This window comes from Canis lupus, chromosome 4 (genome assembly GCF_048164855.1).
Source record: "Canis lupus baileyi chromosome 4, mCanLup2.hap1, whole genome shotgun sequence".
Classification (NCBI taxonomy): Eukaryota; Metazoa; Chordata; class Mammalia; order Carnivora; family Canidae; genus Canis; species Canis lupus.
In genome coordinates, this window is record NC_132841.1 from 5,430,329 (window position 1) to 5,451,400 (window position 21,072).

The 21,072-nt window shown below is 43.3% G+C and overlaps 2 protein-coding genes across 9 annotated transcripts in view; one reads left to right on the forward strand and one right to left on the reverse strand.

Moving 5' to 3' along the window:
* The window catches only part of B3GALNT2 (beta-1,3-N-acetylgalactosaminyltransferase 2), a 56,948-nt gene extending 40,013 nt beyond the window's left edge, over window positions 1–16,935 (forward strand). Inside the window, exons 6-12 of one of the 2 annotated variants that reach the window (XM_072823004.1) lie at window positions 2,213–2,323; window positions 5,008–5,086; window positions 8,231–8,414; window positions 10,720–10,845; window positions 11,453–11,612; window positions 12,189–12,245; window positions 14,188–16,935. In XM_072823004.1, the coding sequence (XP_072679105.1) occupies window positions 2,213–2,323; window positions 5,008–5,086; window positions 8,231–8,414; window positions 10,720–10,845; window positions 11,453–11,612; window positions 12,189–12,245; window positions 14,188–14,334 (864 nt within the window). In that variant the 3' untranslated portion in view covers window positions 14,335–16,935. The remainder of the gene's footprint in view (window positions 1–2,212; window positions 2,324–5,007; window positions 5,087–8,230; window positions 8,415–10,719; window positions 10,846–11,452; window positions 11,613–12,188; window positions 12,246–14,187) is intronic. The other variant, XM_072823003.1, reaches the window with a different exon arrangement.
* TBCE (tubulin folding cofactor E) overlaps window positions 15,661–21,072 on the reverse strand; it is a 78,585-nt gene continuing 73,173 nt past the window's right edge. For all 7 annotated transcript variants that reach the window (XM_072822997.1, XM_072822995.1, XM_072822998.1 and 4 more), the window contains 5 exons: window positions 20,679–20,832; window positions 19,151–19,219; window positions 18,561–18,620; window positions 16,080–16,171; window positions 15,661–15,913 (listed from right to left, as the gene is read on the reverse strand). In XM_072822997.1, the coding sequence (XP_072679098.1) occupies window positions 15,821–15,913; window positions 16,080–16,171; window positions 18,561–18,620; window positions 19,151–19,219; window positions 20,679–20,832 (468 nt within the window). In that variant the 3' untranslated portion in view covers window positions 15,661–15,820. The remainder of the gene's footprint in view (window positions 15,914–16,079; window positions 16,172–18,560; window positions 18,621–19,150; window positions 19,220–20,678; window positions 20,833–21,072) is intronic.

Consider the following 21,072-nt stretch of genomic DNA (forward strand, 5'->3'; position numbering starts at 1 on the left):
AAGTTTAAATAATGGCTTGCATCTGGAAGAATATGGACTCCAAATTTATTTTGTTGTACACATGTTTAGTTTAAAAAATTTTTTCCCAATCATAAAAGATGAAAAATGTATGAGAGGAATACATATTCACTGTTGAGAACTTGACAAAGTATAGAAAGTTTAGAGGAATATGATGATATCCATCTGTTTCCCAGCATATATGGTATATTTCTCCCTAGACTTGTTTTTTTTTTTCTTCTGTGCATATACCTCTAAGAACACTGTTTTTAGGGAATTGAGATTCAAGGTCAAGTTGAATAGTGAGTTAAGGCCTCCCAGGGAGAAAATAGAAATAATCTGCTCCTGTTACCAAGATAAGACAATGAGATATTTTAAAGGGGCCTCCGCTTTCTGCATTCCAGCCAATGATCATAAAGCTCTGCTTTGCTAAGCAGAGACCCTGCACTTAAGTCATCGTTAACCCTCGGCACAGCCCTGTGAGGTGGGCATCATTTTCCCCATGGTGGAGGTCAGGCAGTGACCACCCGCAGCGTGTCTGTGATGCCTGCTCTCAGGAACCCTGGGGCTTCTCAAGGTGCATAGGAGCCTTACCAGCAACATAAATGAAGAATCTGGTAGCTGAATATAAAGTGACAGACTGCCTGAGGAATCCCAACTCTTAGTGTTTTTATCTGTTTTGTAGATGAGTTGTAATACTTTACAAAAAGCTTTCAAACCACTGGCCTAGCTTATTGGACAAATTCAGTTTTATATGGTATCCTTATAATGCTGGCTAACTGAGACATTACTGTAAAACACTTTATCTCTTAATTTTAATATGTGAAAAATTTTAAAGAATATTAAAACTGTATCTTTTGTCTCATGCTCTAGACCAAAATTCATTCCAATTCATTTTGAGTTTAACATTATTTATTAAGTAACTATTTTTCGAGTGCCTGTTCTGTATGTCAGGCCATTCTAGGTGCCAGGGATATAGTAGTTAATAAGACCGACAAGATCCCTGCTCTCATGGTGCTTGCATTCTAGTGGGAACAGTTCGTTGGACAATAGGAACATAAATAGGAAATATCAGAGTGATAAGTCTTATTAGGAAAAGAAGACAAGCTGATGTGGTAGAGAAGAATTGGGAGCTGGCTGCCTTCTGTTGGATCCCTGGAGCAAGCCAGAGGACCTGACAGTTGGGTATGGCCTGAGCGATGCAGAGGAGCAGCTGAGCACCCATGGAGAAATTAGAAGCCACTAGAATTTAAGTGTGTATCAAACCTTGGGGCAGAGGAATATAACTTTCTAAGTTCAAAATTTAATAGTAATAATCACAAACGAAAAGCTTGACAAATTTGACAAGATAAAACTTATGGACCTTTTAATTTAAAAAAAAAAGTTAAGTGGCAAACAATTCTGAAAAAAGCATTTTAGCATATAATATACACACAGGATTATTTATTACAAGATAACAAGACTAATAAAATTAGAAAACTCAGTAGCTAAATGGAGAAGAAGCATGGGTCCGTAATTCCCAGGAGAGACTATATAATTTATAAACATTAGAAATCAAAAGAAACGCAATTAAATGAGGAATCATTTTTTAATGTACTAAATTGAAACTTATTTGCTTTCATCAATATCCCATACTTGGAAGAATACAATGGAGGTAGTATTTTTTGAATTGGGAAATTAGTATAATTAACTTTTGAAAAGACAGTTTGGCATTGTGTCCCAAAATCTGTATAAAATATCTCTATTTCTTTCTTTTCCCCATAATTTCACCTCTGAATGTATTTTGAAACAAAACAAGTTATTAGGGAAAAATAAACATTTACACCAAAACACAGCTTCCTTAGATATTTGTAGAGTCTCAATGTCTGCGGGTGGGGAACTGTTTGTGGGACTCAGAATGCATGTACTCGAGGGCATGTGAGTTAGGTGTGCGTGGTAAAGAATGGTTGTATCAGCTGTGGTGGCGTCAGGTGTAGTGGAAAATGCAAGCAGCAGTGTGCACAATTGTCTCTGCACTTTGTACTTGTATCTTTAAGATGTGCATGGAAAAAAAAACTCATGAATATACACCAACACTTAACAGTGTTGTGTGTTAGAGTGGGGGATAAAATTTTTAATCAATAGGTCTTAGAAAAAAAATTAATTTTTCTTTAAAAACTTAAACCCTAAATGACAACAATAAAGAATTCAACTCACCTCATCTTTCCACAAAAAGAGCTTCGAAGGTACCATTGTGTGGGAGAGCCAAGACCTCCAAGGCCTTGTGTCAAGAAATCTCCACAAAGTGACTGTAAACGATGGTGGGGGAGTTCTCCGAGTCATTACAGTAAGTCATCCTCTCTTCCTAAGGCTGTTGAGCATACTTCAGCATTTTTTAATATATAAAAAGTGTTTTTAACTTTACTTTTACATCACCCCAGGGAATGTGGAGCAATGGATCTTGGGTATTTGAGAGCAAGTACAGCAGAAAATGTTGAATCATCATAGTAAAGACAAAGAACTCAAATGTTCTATGATTTTCTCACTCTAGTGTTAATAAACACACAGTTTTGCCTTAAGATTGGTGCATTTTAGGGCAGCCGGGGTGGCTCAGCAGTTTAGCACTGCCTTCAGCCCAGGGCATGATCCGGGAGACCCAGGGTTGAGTCCCACGTCGGGCTCCCTGCATGGAGCCTACTTCTTCCTCTGCCTGTGTCTCTGCCTCTCTCTCTCTCTCTCTCTCTCTCATGAATAAATAAAATCTTAAAAAAAAAAAAGATTGGTGCATTTTAAAAAGTGTGATATTTTATTTCTCAATAATTTTTAAGCTAACATTCTTTTTAAAGTTTTTTTTTTTAATTTTTATTTATTTATGATAGTCACAGAGAGAGAGAGAGAGAGGCAGAGACATAGGCAGAGGGAGAAGCAGGCTCCATGCACTGGAGCCCGACGTGGGATTCGATCCCAGGTCTCCAGGATTGCGCCCTGGGCCAAAGGCAGGCGCTAAACCGCTGCGCCACCCAGGGATCCCTTAAGCTAACATTCTTGAAGGACACTTGCTCAACAGTTTTCAAAATATTCACTCATCCTTAAAGCAGGATATTTGTTAAAATAGCATAGACCACAGTACTTGAAAATAAGACGGAGTTTTTACTTTCATTTATATTGCTGAGGTTTTTTTTTTTTTTTTTTTTTTTAAGATTCTATTTATATATTTGTTAATGAGAGAAAGAGGCAGAGACACAGGCACAGGGGAAGTAGGCTCCATGCAGGGATCCCAATGTGGGACTCAATCTCAGGACTCCAGATCACACCCTGAGCCGAAGGCAGACATTCAACTGCTGAGCCCTCCAGGCATCCCTATTGCAGAGATTTCTACCTCTTATTTTTCATTTATTCATATTTGCTTCAAATTTAAAACAGTTTGATGAGTAAATATCTCCAAGTAAATGTGGGGATGATAAGGCAGACTTAAAATGATGAGCCTTAAACAGGTGGCATTTGTGGTGTTACAAACACAGTCTCGTCCTCCTTGAAGCTCTGGTGTGATCATTCAGAAAGTTCTTGGCATCTCAGATCAAAAGCTTAGTCAATTTTTTTTTTTTTTTAAGATTTTATTTATTCATGAGAGGGACAGGGAGCCCGACGTGGGACTCGATCTCAGGACTCTGGGATCATGCCCTGAGCCAAAGGCAGGCAGGCAGGCAGGCAGGCAAGTGCTTAACTGCTGAGCCACTCAGGCTTCCCAGCTTAGTCTATTTTTGTTAACTATTAATCTTCATGTGAATTAATTCTTGAATTTGAAATGAATGTTAGGTGGTCTGCTGTTACTTGTTTCGAAAACCACTCCTGGCCCACAGTGGAATCACACTCCAGTGAGGAAGAAAGACATTAGATCACAGATTCATATATAATTGCAGACTTAGCCTTGTGGGTTGTGGTTAGGATCTCAGCCTTTATTACGAATAGTCCTTTATTTACAATCAAATGTCTTAGGATATTTAATTATAGTTTTATTCTTTTATTTCCAAGGCAAGTGCCTTTAACATGTCACCTCCTTTTCTATTTATGAAACTTAAAAATATCCAAAATGTGCCAGAATCCTTTAGTTAATTAAGTTGGTTGCACAAAAGGAAACCAGATGACTTCTGAGTTGAAGACTAGGTTCAAATGGAAAAACTCAAATGATCTACTTGGGATAAATATGGTTGTAGAGGGCTAAACATAGCTTACACACTCAGCTAACCTTGAAGTCTGGTGACTTGGTAGCCTCTTCTAGGAAACCCCACGTACAAATAAAGGTTTCCATCATAAATGCATAAAGCTGAAAGTTTCCCTGAGTCTTGCTGGCTTGCCAGCAAGCGATAATGTCAAAAACTTAAAAGCCAAACGGTGACCTTTTAGAAAGAAGTTAATAAAAAGTACCATCAAATTCTAAACATGCCAAAACAGTGTAGAATACATGATGAAAAAATACGGTATACAACCTTTCCTGGCTCAGCAAAGTTTTGGTAGTTTCCTCCATATTGAAAACTGTATTTTCAACTAAATGACAAATTCCCACAATCACATCAGAACCGTGTCTCTCGACAGCCCTAAAACACTGCTCTGTACAGTATGGTTTATTTCAAAGGGCTATTCTGTGTGCAGTAGAGCAAACTTTAAAAATGTGCCTAGGTGTATTTGAGAGTGGCAGTTTTTACTCTCCAAGAAATCAAAGGTGGTAATTTTAAGTGGTAGGATTATGGTATAAAATAGTTGGTTTTTGTACTATTATGGTAGCAAGTTTAAGAATATATGATTCTGTGTAAGTTGGAATTCTGAACACTGTGGACTGCCATGTATACCTCATCTTTAATATTGTAATCAGATAAAAATAGGAGAATACTGATGTCATCCTGATTGTGTAAGTCTCAGATGGATTTATCTGCTGTAGAGTCACATTATGAATTTTGCCAAATCAGTTTTAAAATAGAAGAAATGTATTTTTAGTAATGAAACATTGAGTACTTCTGTTCTTGTTGCTTTCAGGCTGGGGAGGGCGCCTTGCCTCATGAATTCATGGAAGGTGTGGAGGGAGTTGCAGGTGGTTTTATTTACACCATTCAGGGTAAGTCGGCTGCTTGAAAGAGTGCCCTGAATCTCATGCACCTAATCTAACTCTATACTTTGACATAAAAGGTGATTTTTTTTGTCATTAAAGAAAAACATTATTGATATATAATTCACATACACTTAACCCTTTTAAAGTAATTAAGTCACTGGTTTGCAGTATATGAAAGTTCTGCAAGCATCTCTATTAATTTCAGAGCATTTCCATCACTTCAAAAAGAAACCCTTTGCCCACTGGCAAGCACTCTTCATTCTCCCCTCCCCAATCCCCTACCAACCATTAATCTTCTCACTGTACTTTCCGACCTTAAATGTAAGGATTTATTTCTGGGCTCACAGTTCTTTTCTTTTCTTCCTTCTTTTTTTTTTTTTCTTTTTTTTTTTTAAGATTTATTTATTTGAGAGAGCGAGTGCACAAGCCCGAGGAGCAGAGGGAGAGAATCTCAAGCAGACTCCCTGCTGAGTGTGGAGCCCAAAGTGTGGCTCAATCTCAAGACCCTGAGATCAGGACCTGAGCAGAAACCAAGAGTCGGATGCTTAACCGACTGAGCCACCCAGGCGCCCCTGAGTTCTCAGTTTTGTTCTTTTGATCAGTTTTGTTCTTTTGATCTACCAACACTACGCTGTTCTTGATTATGTGACTTTGTCGTAGGATCTGACATCAGGAAGTATGAATCCTTCAACTCTGTTCTCTTTCAAGATTGTTTTGGCTATTCTGGGTCCCCTGCATTTCCAAATGAATTTTAGGATTAGCTTTTCAGTTTCTGCAAGTGATCCAGCTGGGATTTTGAAAGGGGTTGCATTGAACACGTAGATCATCAGGGAGCGTTGCTGTTCAGACATTAAGTCTGATCCATGAATGTGGATGTCCTTCCATTGACTTAGGTCTTACTAGTTTCTTTTAGCGATGTTTTGTGATTTTCAGAGTATAAGTCTTATATTTCTTTTGCTAAATTTATTCTTTGGTATTTCTGCTTTTTGATGTTATCATAAGTGGAATTGTTTTCTACACTTCATTTCTAGGTTGTTCATTGCTAATATATAGAAATACAATTGATTTTTATATATCAATCTTGTATACTGTAATTTTGCTGAATTCATTTATTAAGTTACTAGTTTTGTGTGTACCTTAGGGTTTTCCATGTATAAGATCATGTCATCTGCAAATGGAGGTGGTTGCACTTCTTTTCCTCCAATCTGGATGCCTTTAATTGCTTTTTCTTGTCTGTCATGGCTTGAATGTCTACTACACTGTTGAGTAGAAGTGGCCAGGCAGACGCCCTTGTCTTGTTCCCGCTCTTAGAGAGAGAGAGAGAGAGCATCCAGTCTTTTACCATAAGGGTGATCTTGACAAATCAGTGACCTTGGGCTTCATTGACCCTGGGTGGCTGTCTTTGGTTTATCCTCCAGCCAGGTAGGGACTTCTACAGAACCACTGGACCATGGCCAGATGGCTGTAATGGGCTTAGTGCTGCTCATCAGTCAGGGGGGAAGAACCTTTGCTTCCCTGACCCCACAATCATGGCGTGTCTGTGCTTCTGTTGGAGACGGTGCCGTGGACTCAGCTTCTCCTCCTGCTTTCCCCTCATAATGTGAATATTTAAACATAGGCTCTAGGAGAGGGATCTAGGGAGAGGGAGAAGCAGACTCCCCAGTGAACAGGGAGCCCCATGTGGGGCTCAATTGCTAGACCCCGGGATCATGATCTGAGCCGAAGGCAGATACTTAACTGACTGAGCCATGAGCCACCCAAGTGTCCCTCTGCTCTCATCTTACTACAGTTATTCTCCTGTTACTCCAATTTTCTAACTTTTACTTTCCTTCAAGTGTTAAATTGTATATACTTATCTCTGTCTTTAAAATAAAAGGATATTACAGTAGAATGTAAGAGCTGGGACACAAGGTCATTAAGGCCTGGGTTTCTCGAAGGGCAATAGTCTGTGGTCCACTGGCGTCAGACTTGTAGGAAGACACATATTAAATACAGCCTTGGGCCACATCCCAGACCTGCTGAACATTTAGATTTGGGGTGCAGGACTTTGTCAGTAAGCAGTCCCCAAAGCCACTGATGCAGTCTACCTCCCCCTCCTAATGAGAGGACAGGCCTGGAAATGTGCAGCTTGCGCAGTGCTCATAGAGCAGCAGAGAGAGAAGTCCAATCTCAGCCTTCAGCTGCCCACGCTGCACCCCCCGCCCCCAGCTTTCCCTTTGTGGTTCCAGAAGGTGGGGCGCCAAACGACTCTGTTGTTTCCTCACCCCTCAGCCACTCAATTTATTTTTCAGAAGTTTTCTCTAATTTGAAGTGAGACATTTGAGAAAATCCTGCCCTGGTGAAAAAATTGCTGCCTTAAATCGATAGGCTCTGAAGACAGTCCCTGCATAAATGTGACCAGTGATTCATTAATGTGTGAGGTAGTAAACATGCCTTGTACGTGTATTTTTATTGTGAAATATCACAAACACACCAAAAATAGTGCTGTAAGAAATAGCCATGTCCTTATTACTCAGAATGACATATTGTCACATCTGCACTTACATTTTGTCACCTCTGCTTCCTTTAAAAAAAAAAATCACAGAAACAGGTGAAGCCCCTTCCCTTCCAGCTATTCCTCCCTCCCCTCGGAGAGGGTCCTACTGTCCTGAAATTTGTGTGCACCCTTCCCATTCTTACTTTCCTGCTTTCCCCTACACATGTAGTATCTCAATAACATACAGTTTCGATGTATTTTGTAATTGAGGTCTACAGCATTGTAGTGTATATATCAGCAATAAAGATACTTTTTCCTTGGCATTATTTTTCGGTGCTGTTCCTCTGAACATGCAAGATAAGGTTTGTTTTTTTTTAAATCTGCTCTATTCATTATGTGACTGCTCCATGGTCTGGCCATTCTCCTGTCAGGGATGGAAATAAGGTTGCTTCCATTTCTTCCATTACAAACGGTGCTTTAGGGAGTGTCCTTGTGAGCAGATATTATATGGCATTTGGGGAGGGGACCATGGGTCCTCTCAACCCCCCGGGGGGGCCTCATAGCTGCTTTCCCTTAGGACCCTCGGGGAGAGAGTGAGTGTGCAGAATGTTCCACATGCTGGGTCTTAAGCGTTTGCAACAGCAGTTTTCTCCATCTCAACTTTTCCTTTGTAGAAGGTGATGCACTCTTACAAAACCTTCATTCTCGCCCTCGAAGACTTCTTGACCATATGAGTAATCTCCACAGGGAAGACGCCTTACTGCGGGAGGAAAGCCGTTTGTATGACGACATTGTTTTTGTGGATGTCGTCGACACTTACCGAAATGTTCCTGCGAAATTACTGAACTTCTATAGATGGTAGGTGGTAAGAATGCTGGGTAGGTAGCATTTGTCTTACTGTTCTTTGGATGTGGAAACAATTTATCGACATTAGACCACTGCTTTTTTTTTTTTTTTTAACCCACCCCAGGAGCCCTGACCACTTGGGATATGATCTGTGGTATCCTGGTTCTTTGTGAGGACTGACCTTTTAAAATTCTGCTACTTTCTCATTCAGATGAGCGGATCCATGATGCAAATGATCTTGATCAAAAACAGGGCAAAAGTTGATTTCATTTTGAGTCGCTCTGTTCTGAGACAGCATCAGTTCTATGAGTCAGTGTCTTGGTTGCCTCAGACCAACGCCAGACGAAAATCAATGAGTTTGAAAATGGTCCATTTTCAGTTGTGATCATACCCACCGACCAAAGTGCCCTGCATATGGTTCCCTCGAACCCAGGTCACTGATCTGAATTCTGTTCAGCTGAACATCCGCATTGTTTCCATCCTCTTCTTCATGCCTTTAAGAATGGCTTGGCCTTATTCCAAAACTTTTCTGTAGGATGAAATCCAACAGCCCTTGGAGTTTCCCATAACTTCCCCAACCCTTCAGTATTGCTTCTCTTCGATCTGGGTTGTAATTCCTACCTTTATAATATCACTGGCAGCAACAATAATAATACTATTATGTATGTAGTTGACATTATTAGTTCCTCCACGGTCTGCTTACTTGCCCTGTCCACCCTGACCCTAGAACTAAAACCGAACTACCTTTGAGAGTCTAGCCTAAACCTATAGTGTTTTTATATCTGTGTCCTTTCACTGACTCTCATATTATCGGTGAGCTTGTTTCTTGGTGGGCCTACTGAGCCTGTCCCTCTCTCTTCTCTGATGCCCTGGACAGAGTGGGAGATTATAAGCACTTTATGGATACAGTCCCCTGGTCCTGAGGGGTGGGGAATGTTTCATAGCTAGGACAGGTTAACATAAGTCACCTTGTGGGTAGAGGGCAGAGAGAAATAAGAGTTGGAAGTTGGGGCGTGTCTGGAATACCAGGGTCGTGTTTGGACAGCTGTAGTGAGGATAAGAACCTTCTTTAGCTCAGGGCCTCTAGGAGTGGTGCATGTTGTAAGGGGGCCAAGGCAAGAATATAAACAGATGAAGGGTGGAAATGGAGGTCCAAGAAATGGGAAATCTGGATTGTGCAGTTCTGGAACTTTCTATAGGGAGTTGATTCCCAGTTGTGGAAGTTTAGTTTAGTTTAGCTGTTACCTTGAGTTGAAGGTTATCTCCTGTGCTCCTTGTACATCTCTGAGATCTCAGTCATCACTGCTACTGTGTCTCAGGCCGTCACCTCCACCTGAATACTAGTGACGAGCTAACAGACCCAGGCTTTGGCACCCCCTGCCCCCCAGCCTCGGCCTCCACTACCATCTGCCCTCCATTCTGCAACAAAAGCTGCGTTCATCCTTCTTCAGGTGATTCCTTAGTGACCACAGCGTCCTTTATCACAGATTCCTCCAACAAATAAGTGTCATGTACACCTGTGCTGTTAGAAACTTTACAAGCATGGGGCTGTGCACTTTGGTGTAGACCTGTTGTTAAATTCACTGTTCTTTGACCCGATAACACTTTCTCCAGATTTCTTTTATTCAGATTTCTGTCATTTGGTTTCCTAGCAAGACTCTGAGTTTGCTTTTTTTTTTTTTTTTTTTTTATCAGAGATGGACAGGGCTTGACAATGGGAAACGACTTGCCCTTATAGGTCTAGGTAAATGAAGTCACCCTCCTGGGTCTTCCTAAAGGTCACTTTTGAGAGCTTAATTGCTGGGAATTGTTTCTAAGGGGAAATATTTTTCAGTGTTTGAAAGCCCATAAAATATCTGAGTACAGTATTACTGGTGGCACAACAGTCTTCTGTGCAAGAGCCAGGTGTGACACCCATTGTGTCGTCATCCCCCTCCCCCCGTTAACACAAGTTCCAAGGTTTGCTCACATGTTTAATAGATTTGGCAGCCTGACTGGAACAGTGTCAGAGAAGCGTGCCTTTGGTCATATATTCCACTTAAGCCCAATCTTTTTTTCGTTGTGTCCTTTTTCTTTTGCACCTTTTAAAATCAGCTTGGTACTTCTCTGTGTTAGGCCACTTGATGAAAATCAAGTGAGGACTGCAGGTGGTAGCAGTAGCATTCTGAGCAAATGTTCTCAACATTGAAGGAAGAAGAAACTGAAGAAGTATGCAGGTCATACAGGGACGGTTCATTAAAATAGTAGCAGCGTCACGGCCTTGGCCTCACTTCATTTCCTGGTGTGGACACACTCTCATATTCCCTTTTGCCAACAGGACTGTGGAAACAGCCAGCTTTGATTTATTGCTGAAGACAGATGACGACTGTTATATAGACTTGGAAGCTGTGTTTAATAGGATTGACCACAAGAATCTGGATGGGCCTAATTTTTGGTGGGGAAAGTAAGTTCAACCTTGTTAGCCCTTTGGCCTTCATGTACCTGGTCAAATGGAATTCATTTAGAATGAAACACATAGGCTGTTTTTCACAAGCAAAATGTGCTTGAGATAGGAAAGCTCTCCCCTTGGCTCCTGGGTTACTGTATGTTATTAATCTATAGTTAGAGGGATGATCTGTCGAATGGAAAACATCAGGCTAGGGTGATGAAGGAGCAGAAGGTGATGTAGCTTTTAGGGTCAAGACCCAGAAATAAGTGGTACTCACATGAAAAGCTGCTGTACATTATGATAGAATAAATTTCTGACACATTTCTGAAACTTTGCTGTTTCTTCAGGAATACAATATGGATTAATGATCCTTTTGAGCATGTGTACACACAATGCTCTGGTGCTTTCAGAAGCTCCACAAATGTGACTTTGAGGGAATTTGACACAAGTCTTTCATGTAACACACCTGCTAGATAAATAATTCCTTTCCTTAGACTAAAAAAAATTGTTCTTCCCTTGCTTTTACAGCCTAGTTCTTTTTAGTGACATAAGGGGGCCCAGCTTAAGATTGGTAGTAGGACAGTTGTCAGACACGAAGAAGCCAACCTGTTTTGAATCTCAGTTTCAGGCTGAATTGGGCAGTTGACCGGACCGGTAAGTGGCAGGAGCTGGAGTATCCCAGTCCTGCCTACCCAGCCTTTGCCTGTGGTTCGGGGTATGTGATCTCCAGGGATATCGTCCACTGGCTCGCCAGCAATGCGGGCAGGCTAAAGACCTATCAGGTAATTCAGGATTTCTGCCAGTGTGCCGAGGGAAAGCAGGCTATTTCTTTCTGTATAGGATTCACCCTTAGAGGTCAGGGACACACTCCTATCCTCCAAATCCTGGCTCTAATTTCTATTCCTAAATGTTCTTTTGAGCCTACTTATTATGATTTCAGACTGTATTTACAAGTGTAGTCCCCGGAGGAATGTAAAGCTTGACATTCACAAGAAGGAAGACCATAAAGCAAGTGCTTTGTTTTCGTTGATTCTGGTGATCATGTCAGTAAACAACCTGCCTAGTTGCTGGATCCACTGTACTGTTCGTACGGTCAGTGCTGGAGGTTTAAGGCCCACAAGAAGGGTTGACTGACCAGTCGCTGTGCTGTGTCAGGTCGTTTCACTGTGGTGTGGTGTTAATGGCCACTAGCTTTTTTACTCTGCGCACAAGTGTTAATGCATGCTTGGCATTTCCTGGTGGAGTAATTACGAAATGAAGAAGTGAAAAGATGATTGATCATGGGAATGTGTGACATCGTGTTTAGAGATGATACAGCATTTAAACCTCCGTATTTAAACTTTACGGGGTGCATACAGGGTGAAGACGTAAGCATGGGCATCTGGATGGCAGCCATTGGACCTACGCGGTACCAGGTAAGCAGCCTGGCGGGTGGCAGCCCTGGGGTCTGAAGAGTTGAGGAAGTGAGGTTTCTGGGTCAGATATTTGGCAGAAACAGAACTGAAGGTCTGGCATCAGAGCTGTGCTCTTGATGCTCTTGATGTAATTCACAATAATTCACCTCAGTTCTCATACTTTTCTGAGTTTAAACCAAAAAGAGGGACACCTGGGTGGCTCCGTGGTTGAGTGTCTGCCTTTGACCCAGGGCATGATCCCGGATTCCTGGGACCGAGTTCTGCATCGGGCTCCTTGCAGGCAGCCTGCTTCTCCTTCAGCCTGTGTCTCTGCGTCTCTCTCTCCTCTGTGTCTCTCATGAATAAATAAATAAAATCTTTAAATAAACCAAAAAGAAATGTTTTGGATGGAAGTTTTCCTACCCACAGAGAAGAATTAGGTTTTTATATGTTTGATTACAAATTCTGTGTAGCTTTAAAATGTAAGGAAACCTGCCGGCTGGTTTCATCAGGGCATGCAACTCTGATCTGGAGGTCATGAGTTCGAGCCCCATGTTGGGCATAGAGTCTACTTAAAAAAAAAAAAAAAAAAAAAAGACCTTAAGAAATCAGCTAGCTAAAGTTCCCAGGAGCATGTGGTCCAAGGACCCTTCAGCCTTTCCGAATGATGCAAATAAAACAGTGGATAAAATACTGGAAGGTGTTTTTGAAAATACACTGATTGCTGAGCCAGGAAAAGAAAGAAATGAATCTGCAGAGACCAGAAATGGGAAGTAGGAGCCCTGAGAAGAGAGTAGGCATGAACCTGGGCTTTGCTGCAAAGCTTCCTGTTGATTTGGACTCTCGCGGCTTCTGCTTTGGCCACAGAAGGTGCAGGGGGCCAAGGAATGCGTGGGGCCTGCTGGGGCCCAGAGCAGGGCCCCCTGCTCCGGGGTGGATGGAAATAAATCTGCCTCTACCGGGTCAGCTGTGACAGTCCCACGTTGTATCGAAGTCCCTGCTTTGACTCACTGAACGCTGGAGCTCGCTGCTGTGGCCGTAGCCATGGTCAGTCTGCGGTGGCTGCTGTATCTGCAGACTGTGGCTCATGGAGCTCGTTTCCTGATGGGTCTAGTGGGGGTGTGTGTGAGTGTGACCTCATGACCTTGGGAGCGGAGATCTGTGTTTAAAATGCATCCTTAGAAGAGGATGTATATTGTTTCTGCCTGCACCAAAGAGCGTTACCACCGATCCTACATTGCTGATGAACGTGACGCCTGCTATTTACCCACCTGGGCCAACCCCTTTCCACCCCACCCAGAGGTCAAGGCTGAGATGAAGGTTCTCAATTACACACACACACAGTCTCTCTCTCAGGTCTCGTCCCCCAGGGGCCCTGGCTCTGTGAGTCTCTCATCCCTGCACGTGTGGCCTTTTCAAAGCCAGCAGAGCCTTCAGGGCATCTGCTGACTCTGGCTCCTTTTCTTGTTTCTTCCCCTTTGTCACCAATTCAGCCATGCTTTAAGATGCTTCTCATCGTACCCAGCATCTTAACGTCCTCAGACTAAACGAGCTTCCCTGGCTCTGTCCTCTGCTGTATTGCCAGAAGTAGGCTGGCACTCAGGATTCAGGCTGAGCCCACGTTAGTCCCTCGTGTTCACCGGCATCGGCTTCCTTGGGCAAGGCACTTCCCACTCAGCTTCCCATCTGTGAATGGGAAAGGAATCTTACCTCGCAGGGTTGTAGGAGGATCAGCTGATACTTGGTACAGCCCCCCAGAATACCGGAAGGCTCCATCAGCCTTCTCTCGTCCAGCCCGCAGGAAACTTTCTGGTGGGGCTTCTTGGGCTTTCTGGCCATGCATCTCCCTCCGCCACCTGCCATCTCCCCACCATACACACCTGTGTCTGGAAGCCTTCCCGCCTCCCCAGGATCCACGAGCTCAATTCCATGGCTCCTGAGTTTACTCTTTGTTTTTCGCCAGGACGGCTTGTGGCTGTGCGAGAAGACGTGTGAGACGGGAATGCTGTCCTCCCCACAGTACTCGCCACAGGAACTGCAGCAGCTGTGGAAACTGAAGGAACTGTGTGGGGACCCCTGTCAGTGCGAAGCCCCAGGAGGAGGAGTGTAGTCTGCTTGCTGGAGGACGTGGGGACATGAGGGAGGATGTGAGTGTAACTTTTGAGCAGAGCGCACAGGGGGCAACAGATGATGTGGGCTTTCAGGCTGGCTCTAGGTTGGCACTTTTCACCTGTCGCCAATGTCCTCTTTCCAAATGTTTGCACAGAACTTCCTTGTTAAAAATCAACTGATACTGTAGTGTAGGAAAAATTTTATTTCTATATTGGAAGACCATTTGAAAAACACCAAATTGTTATAAAACAAAAAACATTTCTAAAACCGGATGTATCATTTCTGTTTGTAATTCACTACCTGTCACTTTTGGTTAAAATTGGCCTCATTCAGAAATCTTAAGTAACCAAGTATGTGAATCCATCCTGGATCACAGAAGAGCTCTGTGAGGCAGAATTAGGATAAAAGCAACTCCCAGAATGCTGTGTTGTCACATATACCAAAGTTTGGGGTTTCTGGAAATGTCCAAATGAAGTGGGCAACTGGAAAGGAAACCCATATAATTCCCAGTTCTGGACCTTGGTGTTTTTTTTTTTTGTTGTTGTTGTTTTTCTTATGATAGTCACACAGAGAGAGAGAGAGAGAGAGAGAGAGAGAGAGAGAGAGGGAGGGGCAGAGACACAGGCAGAGGGAGAAGCAGGCTCCATGCACCGGGAGCCCGACGTGGGATTCAATCCCGGGTCTCCAGGATCGTGCCCTGGGCCAAAGGCAGGCGCCAAACCGCTGCGCCACCCAGGGATCCCATGGACCTTGGTTTTAAAGTTCACTTATTAAGTGAGCTAATTCCACTTTTCTTTTACCATTTAACATAAATCTTGAAGGTCACAGTCTAGTACTATTTAAAAAAAAAAAAAGTTAAAATTCTGTGGCTATAAATCAGATACCTCTCAGGGTTTTAGTGACGTAGGGAAGGATCCTGCTAAGTAATGGACACTCTGAAAGAATTTTTTTCCTTCTGTCATTGCCTAATGTTTACCTAATAGACGCGAATTCCAATCAGAGCTGGAAATCTTCTATAGAAAATATGCTCAGTTCAGGTACTACTGTAGGAAAGTACTCTAAAAACAGTGTAACAGAGGGGCAAGATCACAGCACACATGTTACACAAAGAGGTGCCTCCCTAAGTTTACTGGACATTTCCCAAAATCTGTCCAAATCATTTTGGTAACCTTTTAAACGAGTAATAGCAATAGAATTCCATTCAAACTGGTCTTATGACCAACGTAACTGTGTTCAGATTTCATTAGACTAGCTAGGTTCTATTTAATATTTTATTGAAATGTGTAGTCACGAACTATAAATATGAAATAAAATCAGAGACTCATTAGTAGGTGCAAAGCCTTTATTACTGCTGTTATATACAAGCCTAGAAATGGTCTGTTTCCAATGAAAAATATCACCTCTTCTGTACTTAGGGCAAGCTGTAAAACCTCTTTTTCTGCCAGAATTGTTCCAATAAGTCTTTTACGTCCAGTGACTCCCAGTTACCATCGCACCAATAGACAGTCTCCACTTTCCACAGAATAAAACTGTAATGACTGCTGGTCATTTTCTAGTCCGATCTCTCTGCCGGGCATCTAAAAACAGAACAAAGGGTTGCAGTGATAAAGACAGGTCCATCCTAATACCTGTGTCTCCCTCATCCCCATTTAGAAGCAATTCGTGTCCCAGGGCACCCTATCCTAACAGCGGGTCACACCAGGGGGACCTGAGCTGGACTTTGTGTTCTGCTGGGCCACTTACTTTGGGACTTTCGTAGGACAGCAGGAGTTCTGACACAGGAACTCTGAGAAGACGTGCCAGCAATCCCTTCACCTTTTGAATTGTCATGGAGGCTGTCAAAGAATAAAACACCCTCAGCTCTCTCAAATGACAGTTACCTATAAAACTAGCTCACCTGACAAGCCCCCCAGTCGCAGTGCTTCACAGTATCAGTTTACCCAGGCAGACCATTAGGGGGAGGCTCGCCTGCCCCTCGGACCGAGAGCTGGCTCCACACCCCTACCTGGCATGTGGGAAGCTGTGGGAAACAGCCAATGTTTGACCCAAGTGCCCTTTGACAATGGGTTTTCATTCCTTTGCACTGGTGTTTAATATTCCCTCCTTGATATGAATAAACCAGAAATCACATTCTCTGCACCAAGGGGTAAATATGAGTAAAATTAACTTTCTAAACTTCTGTGATCACTCACGATGGCTGAGAAAATGGGGGCTCAGGCATCCAGAGGGCACCTCTCCCCCTCCCTCTGCGCACTGAGTGTGGCCCACAGGCTCCTTGCGAGCACGCCTAGTCTGTGAAGATTATAACCCGTAACTGTGTTCCACATGTGCACGCAACTGCTTCAGGAGCAAATGCTTTGGTTTGTTCACAAAATGCTATGAACTTCTTTCCAAAGATGGGTTGTGGTAAATACTGGATATTTTGAAGGTGAGAAATAGAGTTTCTTTGAAGCTTTAGCTGGAGGTACAGCAATAGTATGGTGTTCCTACAAATCACATGTATTCAAATATTTTTCTATCAAAAATGATTTTTGTAAAAGCTGTCTGTGTTTTTATGCAACTTGTGATAATAAATGTTATCTTTATTTTAGAATAAAAACTGGCCTTGTTTATGTGTTAAATATAAACAATTGACATCATTTTAATTAACATAACTTGTTCTTTTATGTGTGACTATGTTTAGATAATCTTGTCCTATTAAAAAGATTTAGGTGGTCTGCCTTTCACTGTCCAGAGGGTGCTTAATGGTGGATTAATGCCTACAAAGCAACAGGAAAGGACGCGTTTCCCAAGTCATGTCAGAAACCAAAAGTTCGTTCATGTAACAAACAGTAAGAAATCTGCCGACTTACACTGTGTCCACAGAAAAAAAGTGGCAGTTTGCACATAACATTCTAAATGACATTACCATTTCTAATGTACAAGTAACACACGATTGTTTTAACACTCAGAAAACATACAGTTGGTCGCCCGTGTGCCTCCCTGTGACCAGCACTAGAAGTCTAGTGGGGGCGTCCACTTCTAGGCTTTTCTCCGTTTCCATAAGGACGCACAGGTTTCAGAATGTATTGATGTACTGCTGTTTCTCATACGTACAGATGGTGCCACAGCTCATGTGGCTCCTCCAGAGCCGCGTAGGCCAACAGAACCGCCTGTGGTGCGAGTCGCAGGGACTCGGGAAGGGACTAGTGTGATTTCCACTTAATGAAGGTAAACAGAAGTTACCATCTGTGGCCAGTGGCAGCCGTACTGGAGGGCGCGGCCCCAGGCTCCCTCCATTCTCGCTCCGATACCTGATCCCGCAGACACTGCAGTGCGTGGTCCTGCCAGGGTTTATTTGACCCTTTCTTTCCCCTCTAGTCAACATTTCAGTTGTGTTACATTTGCCATTACAAGTGCTACAAGGTAGAAATTTTAAAATGTGATTTACTGCACTGACAAGCAGAGGAAAGCATTTTACAAGAGTCACTGAGGGGATACAGGTTTCGTCTCCAGATCCTAGCTGCTCCACATGCAAGCTGTCCTTATCACTCTCTACCCAGGAATCAAGCTTAATCTGAACAATTCACAGTACACTCAAAAGGGAGACTGTAATTTTTGCTAAGTGCAAGGTACCTTAGATCAATCTAGTTTTGTTGACACTAAAGTATTTGTGGAACGAAACTAATTCAGTTCCAGTAAGACAGAGTTCTGAAGTCCTTTTTCCAAAGAAAACCGTTTCAGTGTGTCCGTTAAAAGACCATGTCCGAAAACTTTCTGCAGGGACTCCTGACTGGTAAGGAGTAGAGTGTATGAGAAGTCACAAATGTCCATAATACTCACCCTTCAACTCACCAGGACACATTTTTTGTCTTATGAAGGGATAGTAAGACAGACCTCAAGCCCAGTGACACCGTCTCTCTGTACCAGAGCCACAATTTGGGAACTAAACAGCAGTGGCTCAGGCAAAGCCATGACACTCCAGCGCTCATGCCTTGCCTAAAAGATATCATCATATACAAGGGCTTCCAGTTTTAACTAGACTTTTCTAGATAAGCTGATATGGTTATGGGAGACTTGAGCTTTTGGTGGGGAATGATGATGGATTATATTTTAGACCATAAATGATTAGTGAAAACCTATAAGCTCTAGAAGTTCACACTCTAGATTATTTTCCTTCCCGCCATCTCGTCTCTAGACCAGCGATTCCTAAGTGTCAGGAGGCAAAAGGCCTACTTCTCTTACCTGGCAGTTGTTTCTCTAGGACTTTCTGATCAACTTGATTAGGATATTTTATCTTCAGTGCTTGAAGGAAGAAAGGAAAAAGCCTGAGAACTACTGTAATAAGGATTTATGTTCCACACACACGTTAACCAAATGATCCAGCTAGTCAGTGCCTGGCTCGGATCCCAATAAAGGAACAGGTCTTACTGATGTTGAAGATTCCTTCTATTAATTCTCTACGGAATTAACAACAACAAAAGGGCTGGACCAACATCCTAGTGCCTTCCCACCTTCCCTTCTCCCCTCCTGCTCCTCTCCTGACAATTCAGCTGGGTGTCCTGGTGTAAAAAAAGTCACAAATTTACAAATCACAAGTCAGCTCACTTCTCACATGTTCCCCATTCATAACACACTCGAGTGAGTTGAAACCATAGGAATCACTAAAATGTTCAGTATGAGAATTAAATGATAATTCATCATTTCATTCCAAATCCAAGTACTCCACGTACTCACTTAAGAGAAAGCAACAATCCCTACAAGCTCTTCACAACCTGCTTCAGCACCTAAGGTCGCAAATGCGAATAAGTGGTCTTTGAGCGTGGGGTTCTTACTTAGAAGCTGGTTTTTGAGCACAAACGGCTGTTGTGTTTTGAGTTCCCCATCTTCAGGAGCACCGTATTCTGTGTAAGAAGACATAAACAGGGAGCGTGATAACCCCAGGGCTACCAGAAACCAGAAGGAAGAAGTCGTGCACACGAGGGTCAGCATAGCCTCCTCCCTCCCCAGGACCCACCCAGCAGCAGCTGCTATGCTAATCTGGGATCTGTTCCTTTTTATTCAGTTACTCATTTACTTATCTATTTTTAGGAGGGATGGACAACAACTGCTTCCAGACTCCTCCATCCACTGTCTCATGTTGCTGCTCCTCAAGGACCGTGTCCTGACCCCAGCTAACAACGAGGCTGTGCCTTCACATGCTTAAGACATTTATTCAGAGTTTTGCCTCTGCTAACAGTTCCCTTGCTTTTGGAGTCCTGAGGGAGAACCCCTGGAGCTATCTGAGACATGACTCACAGGACACCCTCAGGTGTCCAATGGAGGGAGTAAGGCCAGGCTGGGTGCTCCCCTGCTTGGAAAAGCAGCCTCAAAAGAAGGCTGCCGGGAAAGCAGGCCTCTCCTGCTCTGACTTTTGCTAGGCCAACCAGTGACTGCATTTCTATAAATACCCCCCAGTAGCTGTGCTTTTGTCTCCTGGTGTTCCTCACAAGGAAGCATGGAGCCACTTCTGCAGGGATGCTTAAGAACCTTCCCCTCCCGCAGCTGATTCAGAATTCACCTAAAGAGGCAGGAAATGGGACCAGCTAATAGATCTGAAAGCCATTCCCACAAGCAGCTTTTCTTCGTCAAAGATAATGTTCGTCAAAGATAAAGAAGCATATCTGTAGTGAGCTGCTTGCATTAGGAAATATATTTTTTTAAAAATCAAATAAAAGTGAAATTTGGAATAATAATGAAGTCAAAACAAAATGGAAAGTACATCAGGGACTAAGAATCGGAAATGGTAGCTTCAATGCCTGAGGGTCCAGGCCGGAGAAGGGAAGGAAGCACCTTGCAGAACAAGTGCTCCGAGCACAAGTGCTCGGAGCAGCCCGCGCGGGAGAAGTGATGCGCTCATCTGGACTTTCACGGACAGTAGGATTGCCTGGGGACTGTAAAAAACACCGGTGCCCTGGTTCTACTTAAACACGCTCTTCATTTTTAAAATCTCCTAGGTTACGCCAGGAGAACTTGAGGGCTTCCTTCCCTCCTTGTCCTACCTCCGCAAGTGGGAAGCCTGGTGAGGGCACGCACCCATGAGGAGAGCTTCCACTTCAGAGCTTCTCCCCCACCCTGAATGCCAGGAACCCACAACTTCCCAAGTTTCCTTCAACAGAGGGAGGCTGCTGACTTCTCTTCTCTAACGACAGTGGTTTGGTTCTTGCTCCCAACCTGCTGATGCAGCCCCAGGATCACACCGACAGTCCACCAGAGAACAAAAAGCCCCAAAGGAGGAGAGCAGAGGCCCCGGGGGTCCCCCCGGATCCCCAACCATGCCAGCTGGACAGTCACCGCAGGGAAGGTCACGGGCCATGCACGTACTGAGGCAGAGCAGCTGGTATCTGGGATGTGCTGCAACGAACTCCTCATTTGGTCTGTTTCTGTCTGGATCCTGGTGTCCGCCAGCCGCCTTCCATTCATTTCCAAAGGCCTTTCTGTAATCCAACTCAGCTCCGCGCCTTTCCTCCGGGAGGATCTGTGGTCGCATGAATAAAAACAGACCTGTTATTCTTCTGACACAGGTTTGTGTTTTGTACCCTGTCCTTCCGCTGCCCACCTGTGGAGAAGAATCAGCTTGAGAGGGACAATACTTGGGTTTTCCCTTTCCTTCCTAACCCTGACAGAATTCAGGAGTTTACTGGAGAAGAAAAAAGGAACTTTGGTCTTGGATTTTCTTCATGAGAGTCTATGTGTCTATGAGCCGGCATCTGACAGG